The sequence below is a fragment of the Mauremys reevesii genome, linkage group 20 (genome assembly GCF_016161935.1).
Source record: "Mauremys reevesii isolate NIE-2019 linkage group 20, ASM1616193v1, whole genome shotgun sequence".
Taxonomy (NCBI): domain Eukaryota; kingdom Metazoa; phylum Chordata; order Testudines; family Geoemydidae; genus Mauremys; species Mauremys reevesii.
The window spans coordinates 15,934,858-15,948,496 of NC_052642.1; the positions used below are offsets into that span (position 1 = coordinate 15,934,858).

At 39.5% G+C, this 13,639-nt stretch overlaps 1 protein-coding gene across 2 annotated transcripts; it reads right to left on the minus strand.

Moving 5' to 3' along the window:
* Positions 1–361: 361 nt before the first annotated feature.
* WSB1 (WD repeat and SOCS box containing 1) lies at positions 362–13,292 on the minus strand. Of its 2 annotated transcripts, XM_039508240.1 has the most exons (9): positions 13,087–13,288; positions 10,305–10,473; positions 8,947–9,215; positions 7,758–7,889; positions 7,198–7,298; positions 4,781–4,953; positions 3,255–3,368; positions 2,159–2,266; positions 362–1,512 (listed from the first exon to the last, which is right to left on the minus strand). In XM_039508240.1, the coding sequence occupies exons 1-9, from the start codon at positions 13,124–13,126 to the stop codon at positions 1,353–1,355; spliced, it is 1,266 nt and encodes a 421-aa protein (XP_039364174.1). In that variant the 5' UTR covers positions 13,127–13,288; the 3' UTR covers positions 362–1,352. The 2 variants fall into 2 exon arrangements, with proteins under 2 accessions (XP_039364174.1, XP_039364175.1); XM_039508241.1 differs by lacking the exon at positions 7,758–7,889 and having other exon boundaries at positions 13,087–13,292.
* Positions 13,293–13,639: the final 347 nt, after the last annotated feature.

Genomic DNA, 13,639 nt, shown 5'->3' on the forward strand with positions numbered 1-13,639 from the left:
CCTATGCCAGTAAAAGCACCAGTATAACTGCATCTACACTAGGACCTTCTGTCAGCACAGCTATCAATCAAGGATCACACCTCTTACACCCCTGTCTGGCACAGCTAGGTCAACAAAAGTACAGTGTACACATGGCCTAAGAGAATCTTCCACATCTTTGGGAGGTCTTTTGAGATGCTTAAATACTTTCAGATATACTGACATGCGGTTTAACACTACCAACCCTCCTCCATTATATGCACTGTATTATGCCCTTGAGGGTTTAGGGTATTATCACAATATAGTTTAACACTTTCCACTGAAACGACTTTGCATAACCAACACCACCTTGCATACAAAAAAAAAAAGTCAGACATCATAGTTTCAGAAAAGTGAGGTTTTTGTACAAGTCTTTAATAAAAAACAAAAAATATATATAATCAGGCATTTTATGCAATGCATACATTCTTTATATCTGCAGGTACAGATAAATAACAGAAGGCAGAAGCAAACATTTTGCTTATCGTTGGCAGTTAACCAATATCACCCCCTCAAGAGATATTATAGGGTCACAGAATAATACAAGTCTGTAAACTTCACATATTACAGAAAACATACCAGGCAACAATACAGTAGTTAGATTTCAGAAATTTAAGGATATTTTTCTTAATCACAACCCAGGGTTTAAATTTAATGTTTGTTGTTGCAAAAATTAAGGCCAGCTTCGGATGACAAAAGTGTTTGCTAATTGAAGTGATGTTCCGGACTTACAGTCTATCTAATCCATCCCTCACTCAACTTACTTCTCTTAACCACACATCAGCACTAATGAAAACTAAGCTGTACCTCTCCACAAAAAAAAACTAACATAATTTTGTATCTGTGGATCAGCATCCTGAACCCCAACTAATGTACGTACGTACAAAGCAGTTAAGCTTCTTTAAATCAATATTTGTCTAACTCAGTGCCCCAGAATAATAGCTATTCTTCTGCTTTACAGCACTGATGGCTCTACAGAAACAATATATACACGATATACACTGAATCAGAAAAGCAATTTAGAAGGTCCACTGATAACACACAGCTGCTCACATCTACATATGTACATGTTTTCACAGTTAGACTTTAGAAAATTGTCGTGAGAACTTCAGAAATACTTCTACTGAATTTTTTTTTATAAATAATATTAAAAACTCCACTGTCAAAATGCAGGACAGATTTTTTAGATGTATCAAATTTAAATAGATCTTGAAAACTTGTAGAGTTTGAAGCTTGAAGGCTGTATAAAGCTTGAAGATTCTTTAAAAATGTACCAGTAATGTTACCAGTTTCAGCAGACTGGTCACATGCAAAGGATTTGGGTTTTTTCTGGATTAAGTCAGGTAGGAAAGAAACTCCACCACTTTTGAAGGGACAGGCAGGTTCCTGACTTGGCTAGTAGGCATCACTCTTCTAATTGCCATGCGACACAGGTGCTGAAGACTGGACACATGTTTTGGAGTTGCCCAGAAGTACACACTTCCATCGTGCGTTCTGCACACAAACACATAAAAGTCAATTATTCCACAGAACTACTTTCAGAATTGCACACCCTTATAATTCGCTACCTGGGGGAAGGCCAGAGAAATCCTCTTCTCTAAACTACTTGTTCCCTATCTCTAGATGTTAAATAGCAAAGTTGAGATTGCATGCTCTGCTCCTGGGCTGAAAAAGCACCCAGCAGGTCTCACGCAGCTCTCTCTCTGAAGCTATGGTGGCAGCAGACACTGAGCTGCTCAGTCTATAAATAGCAGTGTACTATGCTAGGGAATTCAAGGGGCCCATGTAGGACTGCCAAGTGCACTAACTGCACAAGGAGAATTCTCCCCTGGATGGCTAGAGGGCTTTTACAGCATTTGCACTGTGCTGTTGTAGTGCGTATGGGTCAGACCCACGTTTGCTGCTTGCTTGATCATTTCCTAAATACTAAAGAGAAATAGAATGAGACTATGCTGGTTAAACTCTCGGTGGTGTTAAACTCAAGGCTTGAGTGACTAAGCTGTGATCCCTCCTTCACACAATCAAAAGCAACAAAATGGCATTTAGAAATGAGGAAGCTAGAACTGTTAGTTAACATTTCCAAAGTCCTTTGAGGATGAATATTACTGCATAAGTATAGTATTATTAGCTGTATACTTACCCAGCAGCTAGAACACTGCCATCAGTAGAAAAGGCACAGCAAAGCCCATTGTTCAAAGGTGCAACTTGTACAGGATAGTCTTCCTCAATACTCCAGAACCTCACCATTCTGGAAGGAAAAAGTTTGCTGTTAAAGGCAGAGTAACCAATTTCTTTAATGCAGTACAATAATTTATGAAGTGTTAACCTAACTGAGAAACAAATATATATTTATAATGTACCGTCTTCACTTGCAGTCATGTAGTCTGGTGGTTTTCAACCTTTCATTTGCAGACCTCTAAAAAATTTCAAATGGAGGTGTGGACTCCTTTGGAAATCTTGAACAGTCTGCAGACCCCCAGGGGTCCACGGACCACAGGTTGAAAACCACTAATATAGTCAGATATAACTTTATATTTGTGCATTAGACAGATACCAATTCTAAATATAATGTAAGTGGTTTGAAGAGTTTGCAACAGACACACTACAGACTTAGTAACAGCATGCAAAAAAAAAGTAGGTTACTGCAGCCAAAGAATTTTAACTTATGATCTGAAAGTGTAGATTGAGTCTCAAAACATTAGCAGATGTTATTTCTGGTAGGAGTTCTCAGTATTCATTTTAGCAAGCTACCAAAGCAAGGTATCAAAATGTTTCCTTGCCTTAGACAGGATGCCTCCCCTATCTTCAAAATCTTCTGCTTTAAAAACTTACTGTTAGTCTTCATTAACAAAACCATATACAAGTAGAGAAGTAAAATAGGATGACCCAAGTAACCATACTGATTAATTTTTTCAAGAAAAAATGTCATTCAAACAGACACAGAGGCACACTATTTCAATGATTTATTGAAATCAAGCTAAACAGAGGGCCTTTATTTCTTCACCCTTTTACAGATATCTTTGTATATTTAGAATGCTATTTAAGTCATCTACCCTGTTTATTTTATATGGCTATGGGAGAGAGTTTTACAACAGATCATCATTCAGACAGCAAGGCATTGGTACAAGCAAGCAGTCAGCTAGAAGTCAGTTCAAAAAAATAAGTTGTGCGTAGTACAAGGAATTTTTAATTACCGAGAAGAAGCAAGAGCCTGACAACTCTTTCCTCATACTTACTTATCATCAGCAAGGCTTGCAATATGCAGTCCGTCGTGACTAAAAGATACAGATCTAACCCATCTGTCATTCGCGCCCCCAGCAAATATTGGAGTCGGAGCGGGAAACAGATGCCTGTAGACAGACAGAAAGACAGGCTCAGTTAACAGCATAACCACTGAAAACTATATAGGAGTTTCTGTTAGCCATGATCAGTGATAGACCTCAAGACAATTTTTTATTTATTTATTTTACACGCACATTTGTCTCTGAAGTATGAATTAAGAGATACTGCTGCACAGCTCTACAAAGAACACGACAGTATTTGTTTATATACTGAAGACACTTCCGCTAGTAGGTTTTAAAGCACCAAAGTCTTGAATTACGCATTTTCAATTACAGAAAAAGTACTCTCCCAGAACTGAGCTTTGAGCTAATTGTTCAGCTCACAAATAATCTTTCATGTTATAAAACAGGGGATTTAATAACTACAAGATAGAGCAGTTTTCTCCCAGGGAATAAAATCTTACTGTTTGGTGCCAATATAGTACTTCTCTCACCTTCTACTGTCCAAAGCTGAGTTTTTTCTCATTTATTAGTCAAGCAAACCAAATAAGAATCACGGGACTGGGAGGGACTTCAAGAGGTCATCTAGTTCAGTCCCCTGCATTCTCTTTCCAATTACTGTGCAATTAACAGGCATGCCTTAGGTTTTTATAAGATCTTGAACCATTTTAGCAATTCTGTTAGTAAACATTAACTGGTTATGATTTGTGTACGTTAAATTCATAAATTCTTTGTATATTGAAGACTCCCAGAATCCGTGCTGTATTAGCCCAAGCGTGTCTGGATTCTAAGGCCTCAGTGTCTGTTCTTAAACTGAACTGAGCATGTGACCAATGCTCAGCAACTTAATCAAGTATTGGACTCTAATTATTCCCTGCTCCTCTCAGTCTGTAAGAGTCTAGGTGTCCAGGAAGGGACCCTTCTTAATTAATGAAGGATGTCTACAGAAGTACGTTATAATAAACAAAACAGGATAATTGATAAGGGGTGCTTATGAGCCAATTACATCCTGTGACTGATAAAGGTATTTATTATTGCAGATGTTTGCTGTTATGAATGAAATAATGACCCATTGAAAGATATTTTTAACTCATTAGGAACTGCTGGTTGCCACAGCTGTCAGTAATAACGACTGGATTTGAAATCTTTGTCTCACATCTTATAACTAAACTTCCCCAAAACTCTTTCCTTCTAGATGTGAACTGAAATACGCTGTCACCACTTCTCCAGTTACAGAGAGCTGGAATGTATGTTTCCTTCCAGTATAGTGCTATATTAAAGTATTGCCTGATTGGCTTACTTATATAAATAAAACTTTAACTGAGTTGGTTATTTGACATCATATCTTATTAAATCCAACCATGCAACAATTCCATAACTTTGAAAATGCAAGGAGTGACATTAGGTATAAACTATGGTCAGATCCTTTTGTAAATTCCAAGAGGGAACTAAAAATTAACACATTTAAATACTCTGCTTACCCAAATTCCATTAGAATAACTCCAATATGGGGATCCCAGACATAAACTCGAGTATCGTAAGATGCAGTAGCCAGTAGAGCTCCATCAGGGGAAAACTCACAAGCTACAACATCGTTGTGATGTCCTTCTAGTTTACGAATCATGGAGTACTTATCCATATCCCAAAGAAAAACCTGAAATTAGAAAAGCTAATGTTATAGCTTTTGCTCAGATACCCAATGCAGCATTACATTTCTTAACTGTCCGCTAGTTTTACTTAGGATTATATTAAATCAAGCATTATAAATTACTACAATTAAGAAATATGCTCGTGTCATAGTCAGATTAAAATCAGTTTTAAAAAAAATTAAAGCAGACATGCAAATTCTAACTTAAGTTTGTTAAATGTTATTTACAAAATAAGCCAAAATATAAGAAAGGCAATGCAATTTAACCATGTAGTTTTACTGAAATCCATGTATTACGAAATTATTTTATTAAAATACACAGAAATAAATAGGGTTAAGCACTACAGTCCCCTCTTTTCAGTAACTACCAAATTTTTAAGAAATATACAGACAGAAAAAGTAAGGTTAACATATTGTTACTCCAGTGGCATCCCCTTTGAGTTTAAGATCACTTGTTTACAATACGCTTGGATCACCGTCAGCCTAGGAAGAGAAACAGATACTGCAAGCAAAGAGAATTCACAGCCAAAAGAAATGTCTTTGGCAACATAACAAGGAAGTCTAACCACATTATTAAAAAAATTTTATGCATCTTAAGTTTAATTATATCAACAACAAAAACATTTGAGTATTGTGATTTACCCTGCTTACTGTAAATCTTACTACAGAAATTGGTAAAGTATGAGTATAATACTAATTTGGGGGGGGATTTTACATGCAGTTCTACATTATATAAAACTGCACTGAAGACTGTGCAGAATATCTTAATATGAAGGATCTACTATGTTTTAATGTAATGTTACAGAAAACAGGCTAACAATTTATGGGTACAAAATTATATATTAAATCTGTCCCTGCAAGTGCTCTTTAGGTCTTTTTCCCCCCCAGTACAATTTTACTTGCAGATTAAATACTAACAATATCTCAGACAGATAAAATGCAAACAACTTAAGTTTAACCAAAGAAAACAGTATTAGTGCCTCACACACTTTACTAAAATGAAACCATTTTTTAAGTCAGTTAGTTTTAAGTATCATGTTGACCAGTTTCACTAATAAGACCCCAACATTCCATAAAACTGGAAAATAAAATTTAAGTTTTAGGAGTCAATGGGTTTCACTGCTGTGAAAATTAAAAAATAAAAAGAAAGAAAGAAAAAAGCAGAAAGTGGACATCAACCAGCACCTGCGTACGTACAGTACACCTTGCAGTCGAATGCAAGGTTACTTCGTCCTATGGTAAAGTTCGCCCCCAGCCTGGTAGCCAGAGATGCCACTCTTTCTGCCCAGCTAACACCATTGTGCGCCTGTGTGAGTGGTGCCAGCTTAACCTCAATCACACCAATATTGCTGCCACCACCTGTGACAGGGAAAGCAAGAAGCTTATGGAAAACACACAGCCTAAAAATATCAATGAATACATCCACATCTGTTCTATTTTAAAGGACTAAACTGTTCTCTATCAAATCTGAACTGTTAATTTACCAAACTTTTTTAAAAAATATAAAATGCATTCTAACAATTATCCTAGCTACCAGTCTTCAATGTTCACATTAATTATGGTTTTGCTAATCAATTAACTTTAGCATACTATTCATAAACTATATGCTAATCTTTTCCCTTGCCACTATTTTATACTAATTAATAGTTTTTCAGTGCCAAGAAGAGCAGTTTATTATAAAACGTGCTTTACCTGCACTGCTTTCAGTTCTCTAGCAGGACATTAGAATACTGATGGAAACAGAACCAATATGCTGTTCTTCATTCTAGATGTTTTAGACATATGAGTGCTATTTGTATTTGAGAATATGTAGAAACATTTTTGTTCAGCAGAAGAGACCATGACCAGCTCAGACTTTGAAAAGTCCTTTTAATTGAGCAGGAAATAGAAAGGATAAAATCAACAGCAAGATAATTTGATTAAAACATTAGCCTAAATAGTCCATTCTTAACACTACAAGTTTTACTTTCCTTGATTTTTATTTTATGAACAGATGCAGATGTGCAAGTTACTTCAAAGGATGCTTCAAGTTTCTTCAACTAAAAGCAGTGCAAGTTCTCAGTTCAGAAATCAGTATATGAAGGCATCTTAGGTAGTTTACTTCAATTTCTTTCATGCAACTTCTTGCATCATCATAAAAACATTAGAAGTTCATGACACCGAGCACAAGCTTTATTTGTTACTTAGATTTAAAGTGATTATATGCACAATTCAATAATAAACTTATGAACAAGAAACTCTGACACATACTGCTTTACTGGCTCCAACCGAACACAGAATGGAAGAGTCTGGAGAAAAAGCACAGCCATACACCCAATTCTGGTGCCCTCTTAATACCTTCATCATATTTCCTGCAAAGGAAAAAAATGGCAAAACTAGGAGTATTAGTTCCAGATTAGTAACCTCCAGGAATAGTCCAAATCCAGTTGTATTTAACGTTTTATGCAAGAGATTTTTTGAAAAAGACACTGTACTGTTGTTCTAAACTACTCTGTTTTAAAGAGACTCTGGCTGTATAAAAGTTACCTGCCATATTGAAATGGCCTCCGAACTCTGTACCTTGACCAGCAGGGTCAGCACACATACCATTGTAAATGGCCACTGAACCTCAAATACATGCTCCTTGCTGAGGTGTAGATACAGTCTGCACTATATGGGATGATGATTAAATGACTACTATAAGGGGGCTGAGGTCAATAAAGGTTTAAAAACCCAAAATACACATTGATACTACTGCTGACGACTGCAGAAAGATTGCTCTATGCTCTCCCAACAGGTGAATTTAAAAAATAAACAAAACAAAACTATACCATCATCTTTCAGGTCCCACACTCTTAGCGTTTTGTCTCTTGATGCAGACACTAATATCAGGCTGCCATCTGGGGCAAAGGTTAAATCTCTGACCAATTCAGTATGGTCCATCAGATTAAGGAGGAGTTTTCCTGTTGCACAAGAAGGATACCAATTAAGAGAAAGTGCATAGCAATTCTTTTTCTCAAATTAAATGCCCACAAATAAAGCTTAAAGATAAAATTCCTCCTCCTTGCCTACTTTTGGAGACTGGCTAGAGCAGAGATGTATCTAAAATATGTAAAGAAATTTATCTTGTATACATACTTCATAGTGATAAGACGCATTTAATCTTTCAACTCTGACTAGGTCTGGAAAACTTCTAAAATCAATACAGTAACAAGATTAGATGTCTGAGAAGTAACCTAAGTGAATTACCTTTTAACTTTAGATGAATGCACAGTTTTGTTCTTAACTTCAAAGAGCAAGTTTTTCCAGTAGCAACTTCCCTAATATTCATTAAGTAATTTCACTACTAAGTGACCAGGAGTTAGTTGCAGCCCAATATAATGGTAATTACAAATTAGATTGCAGGATTCCATACCCCCTTGTAGCTTCAAAGGTTAGGACTGTCAGCCTATTTTAACAGAACCAGTATTGCTCATAAAAAAAAGTGGAGCAAGCGATAATTATTTCTAAAAAACCTTCCCCATAACCAAAGAACTAAAGGAAACTCTTCCCTACCTGGAATGAAGAGTTTTCCTTAAAAAAAGCTAAAAAATTCAAGTGTCTCAAGTCAAGCACACACTTACACACTTTTATGGACTGAGGCCTAAACTAGTATTTCTTCCCCCATGCCACCCAGTTCTCCGCCACATCCAAATGACACTTCTAAAGGGCATTTCAGGCGAGATTTCACAAAGCAATAACAAGACAGTAATGGTTTGGTATGTAATCTGCCATCTTAGCCCGGAGACACTGAAGTACAACCTGAACCATTTCTCTTTTCAACAGCATTTCTTTAGTACAGTTGTAGTTGCAAAGGTCCCTTCTATTTTTAGACCTAACTTAGTTCATTTTAGCTGCACTTTTCAAATTAGCATTCATAAACCAATATATTTAGAATCTAGCTATTTCTAGTTTATGATATAGCTACAATGCTGCATTAAGTGACAATGGCAAGACATACATTTAAACAAGCTCCTGTACCTGTGTATACATCCCATATTTTGATGCGCCCGTTGTTCAAGCCAGTTGCAAGGAGAAGCTGATCTTGCCCAAATTTGAATCGATGCCATTCTATATTCACACAGCGACTCTGTTTTTCAGGCACTGAAGACCCAAAAGCAAGACTCCAGACTATATCACCACAGTCAATTATATGCTCACAAGGCTTATTTTTTTGACCACTATCACTGTTCTGTCTTGAGAGTCTTGCATTGACTGAATTTGCAACATTCTTTGTGCCGTGCAACAAGCTGTAAAACAAGTCAGCATTTTAGAAAGAATGCGCTTTACTCTAGAAACACAATGAACTGAGTATTTTATTTCAATAAATCTATGGGCAGTCATAATACACATATTGCTCCTGTATCTAAAATTAATACCATAAGATTTTAAAATGACTGCTCCTTGTTCTTCAGTTGCGAAGAGAGTTTGCCATAGCTGAAAACCTTGCCCATTATACCAATAAATTCTAGTTTCCTAATTCTACTTCTTTAACCCTTCATGAAAGATAACATTTTAAATGCTATACTTAAACTGAAAATTTTAGTGAGAATCTGAATGTACATTACAGTTAAGTATCTGAGTTGTTTTTTATATAAAAGATTGGGGGAGAGAGGGATCCTTTCTGTTCTGCTACAACTCATCAAACACCACATTTAATTAGAAAAATCCTAGTAAGAGATATTGAAGCCTGCACACCATACTTAATAAACCGAGTACAGTGCAGAGAAAATGTATTTGCTATACAGGGAAATGCAGCTGACAATCACAAAAATGTAATTTACCACTTCCAGATGGACTTAAAAGTGACCTGCAAATTAAAAATGTGTGGTGTTCTTTTTATAATATGCTGAAAATATGCTGAGAATATTCTGCCTTTTTTTTCTTTTTTTAAAGCTTAGAGATGCCAAGAATATAAGATGATGTTTCCTGATTTTGTTGGAGAACCAGAGACTGGAGTGGGAGTTCTCAGTCCTCAACTGAAGAGGTAGGCTATCTGAATCTCTTAAAAGAGCTTCTCTCTGTGTTTCAGGAAGCTGATCTGGTGTTAAACAAAAAGTACAAGTTTAAAATCACTTCCTCTCTTATTGCACAAGTCTGTCTTTCACTTGTGGTATCACTAGTTCTCCCATTGTCCATAGACCCCTACTTATATAAAAATCAAGACAGTTTATAGATAAAAACCCAAATAACCCAATCTCTCATTTATACATCTTAAAGAAGCAAAAACAGCACACCATCATTTTTATTTATTTGCAGGTCACCTCATATTTCTTTAACAAAATGAAGAAATAGGAGGAAGTGAATCTGATAGCAAACAGCACAATTTTTAATCTTACAAGTTATTAAAGCATTGAGTCCAGGGAACGAGCTTTACTATGCGATGTCCTTGTGACCACGCAAAGTAAGATCCATCAGGTGCAAAGGCAACAGTCCAGTTTTCACGTCCACACTTCTTATCAAAAGGAGATGTTGGGGCTAAGAGTTCTCCTATAGGACGTGATCTTGCTAAAAAACAAACAAAAAGGAAATCTCATTTAAAATGTGAACAAAAGATTCAGCATATTTTAAACTTATTACCAACAATGTAGAGATTTCTGCTGATATTTTTGCTTTAAATCAGACATAAGAAACTAATTTTTGGCTAGAAAAATGACTGCTTCACAACAAATTCATTTAAAGTCTTCCTTAGTAGCGACTGCAAAAACTTCAGGTCATTAAACAGCAGAAATGTACTTAAATAACCAACAAGAAAACCACATCTCAAGGTAATATGAACCCAGCTGAAATCTCATTTATGAGTCTGTTGAAACTATTAAATTACTCTAGCCTCCAGCATTACAGATAGCACCAAAATTTGTCTCTCTGCAATTCAAACAAGTATTTCAGTAGAGCTGAACTGAAAATTTACTTGGTGAAAGTGTGTGCGCAACGTCAGTTACATTATGTCTCATCACCCCACATAAATAAAACACCACTACTGATGTACTGTCGGGCAAATGAGTGGAATTTTTGGTATAAAAATCTCTCCCCAATCCCACTTATTTCTAGTGAGTATAGCAGAATAAAATAGCATTGGGCAATCAGATTAATAAATATTTTTATTCTTATTTACTGGACCCGAACACAGAATATCTTCTCCCTCCAATCTAAGAGGAGGGGCAGTTTTATTGTCCTCATTACAGCAGCCAACAGATTTAAGAGGACAAACTAGCGCTTTTCAGCAAGTCTATTTTTACAAATGCAAATTTAAAAGGAAGGGGTACAAAAATATCACACATGGTTGTTATGAAATTTAAAAAATGTTTATTAAACATGCAAGTGTGTTATGGATTTACAATGTTCCTACTTCAAAATCAACTGCCTTGGAGCTTGAGCCTCTCTAATATGAACGGACAGGACGGAATTGTGCAGCAGCCCTGCCCTTCATGATGGATAAGTGCCCCAGGCTGGTTTCTCACGTGCTGTCTGTATTCATACAGGAGGGTGGGGTTTCTGTGAGTACATGAGAAACCCAACACATGCAATGGCAGCTATTACCAACATTCATTTCTTTTTTTGGGAATGGTTAACAATGAAAATATGTATTTATACATTGTTTTGTGGCTTAAACAGGGACTGTTTTAAAAAATCACCAGTAGAAAATGTCCAAAATAGCTAAACAAAGTATCTTTTTTTTTAATTAGAAATCCCTTGCTATCCCTTATTATCTGCAGGTTTTGTTGGGTTTTTTTTTGTATTACCAAAAATAAAACATCACATAAGATGTGCGCTATTGTATATATGCTACAATTTTTTTTAAAGGACTGACTGAAACACAATAGCTTTAACAAAAGAACCATTTTGTCAGACAAACAGTCCATTTTTTACTTAATAAGTTGACTGAAATCTGTATTTCTATGATTTCACACAACTAGCAGCCACCTTTTATTTCAAAACGGAAAAGGCAAGGACAAAGACTTTGCCAATCAAGACTGCTGCATCTGGTTAAATGGAGGAGTTGACATGCATGGTCTGAAAAACTCCTCTATAGCTACGTGTCCTTCCTCCTGCCGTAGAGTACATACTGTACTCCGCCCTAAGGCATCTCAGGATGCTCCGCAATGTGGTCAAAACCTTTGCCTCCCATGGGCACTGGCTGGACCATCCCAACCCAGCGACCACAGTATAGACTCTAACGAGGCTGATAGCTTTTATTTTTTGCAACCACAGAGCTGGACGCCTATAGTAACCTCACCCCTTATCAGTAGCCAACAATGCCTGGGTTCCTCCTTGGTCTCCACACCCACACCCCAATCTCACCATCCAGGTCCCTCTCCCCACCCAACATCTCATCCCACTGGGATCCAGGGAGCGCCCAGCCCCACTCCCCCCCCTCCCTCCCTGCAAGTCACGATGTAGCCCCCCAGTCTCTCCAGAGATTCTCCCCTCTAAGTGGCTTCCCTCCAGTGGGCGTGTCCCCCACACCGAAACTCCCCTAACCACCCTCCTCATCCCATCTCCCCCACCTCTCCAGGACCCCCCCATCTCCACCTCTGCCCACGTTCTATTCAACCCAACCCCGCCCACCTCCACTGCCACTCCACGACCCCCATACCCACCTCCCCGCCTACACCTACACTCCCCAACCCCCTCCCACACTCCACCCAACCCCAGGCGCATCTCCCCACCCCACCTGGGGCCACACTGTACCCAATCCCGCCCCCCGCGCATCTCCCCCACCCCACCTGGGGCCACTGTACCCAATCCAGCCCCCGCGCATCTCCCCTCACCCCACCTGGGGCCACACTGTACCCAATCCAGCCCCGCGCATCTCCCTCACCCCCACCTGGGGCCACACTGTACCCAATCCAGCCCCGCGCATCTCCCCTCACCCCACCTGGGGCCACACTGTACCCAATCCAGCCCCGCGCATCTCCCCCACCCCACCTGGGGCCACACTGTACCCAATCCAGCCCCCCGCGCATCTCCCCTCACCCCACCTGGGGCCACACTGTACCCAATCCAGCCCCCCCGCGCATCTCCCCTCACCCCCTCAGTACCCACCCCCACCCATTCCCCCAAGCTCCCCTGGCCAGTCCCCCCGACCCCACAGACACTACCCTCCCCCGCGGCTCTCACCGATGAGCTTCTCGTTGACACTCGGGGGAAAGCTGGCCATCTACGGAGCCGCCCTTCGGACCGGCTCTGACACAGATCGGGGCGCTACGGGACTGACCGACCGGACTGAGCACTACCGCTGCGCTAGGCAGGACCGACACTGAGACAAAATGGCCGCCGCGTCCAGGGATGTCGTGTAGGGGCGGGGCCAGGGCCGCCAGGCCACGCCCCATAAAGGGGGCGGAGCTATGAGCGCGCTCACGCACACCACGTCTCGCCACTGTGAGGCAGCTCTGCCGCGGGGAGTACGGGGCGGCCACTGCCCTGGGAGAAACCATTTAACCATTCCACGGGGGAGGCGCGTATAGGAGTATGGGGCAGAACCACGGCTTGGGGAGAATCAGGGGGTAGGAGTTAAGGGCAGGATGAGGAGCAAGGTTTGTGCTAGAACCAGGGCTTGGACCAGAACCAGGGCCAGGGGCAGGGGCAGGGGCAGGGCTTGGACCAGAACCAGAACCAGGGCCAGGGGCAGGACCAGGACCAGGACCAGGGCTTGGACCAGAACCAAGGGGTA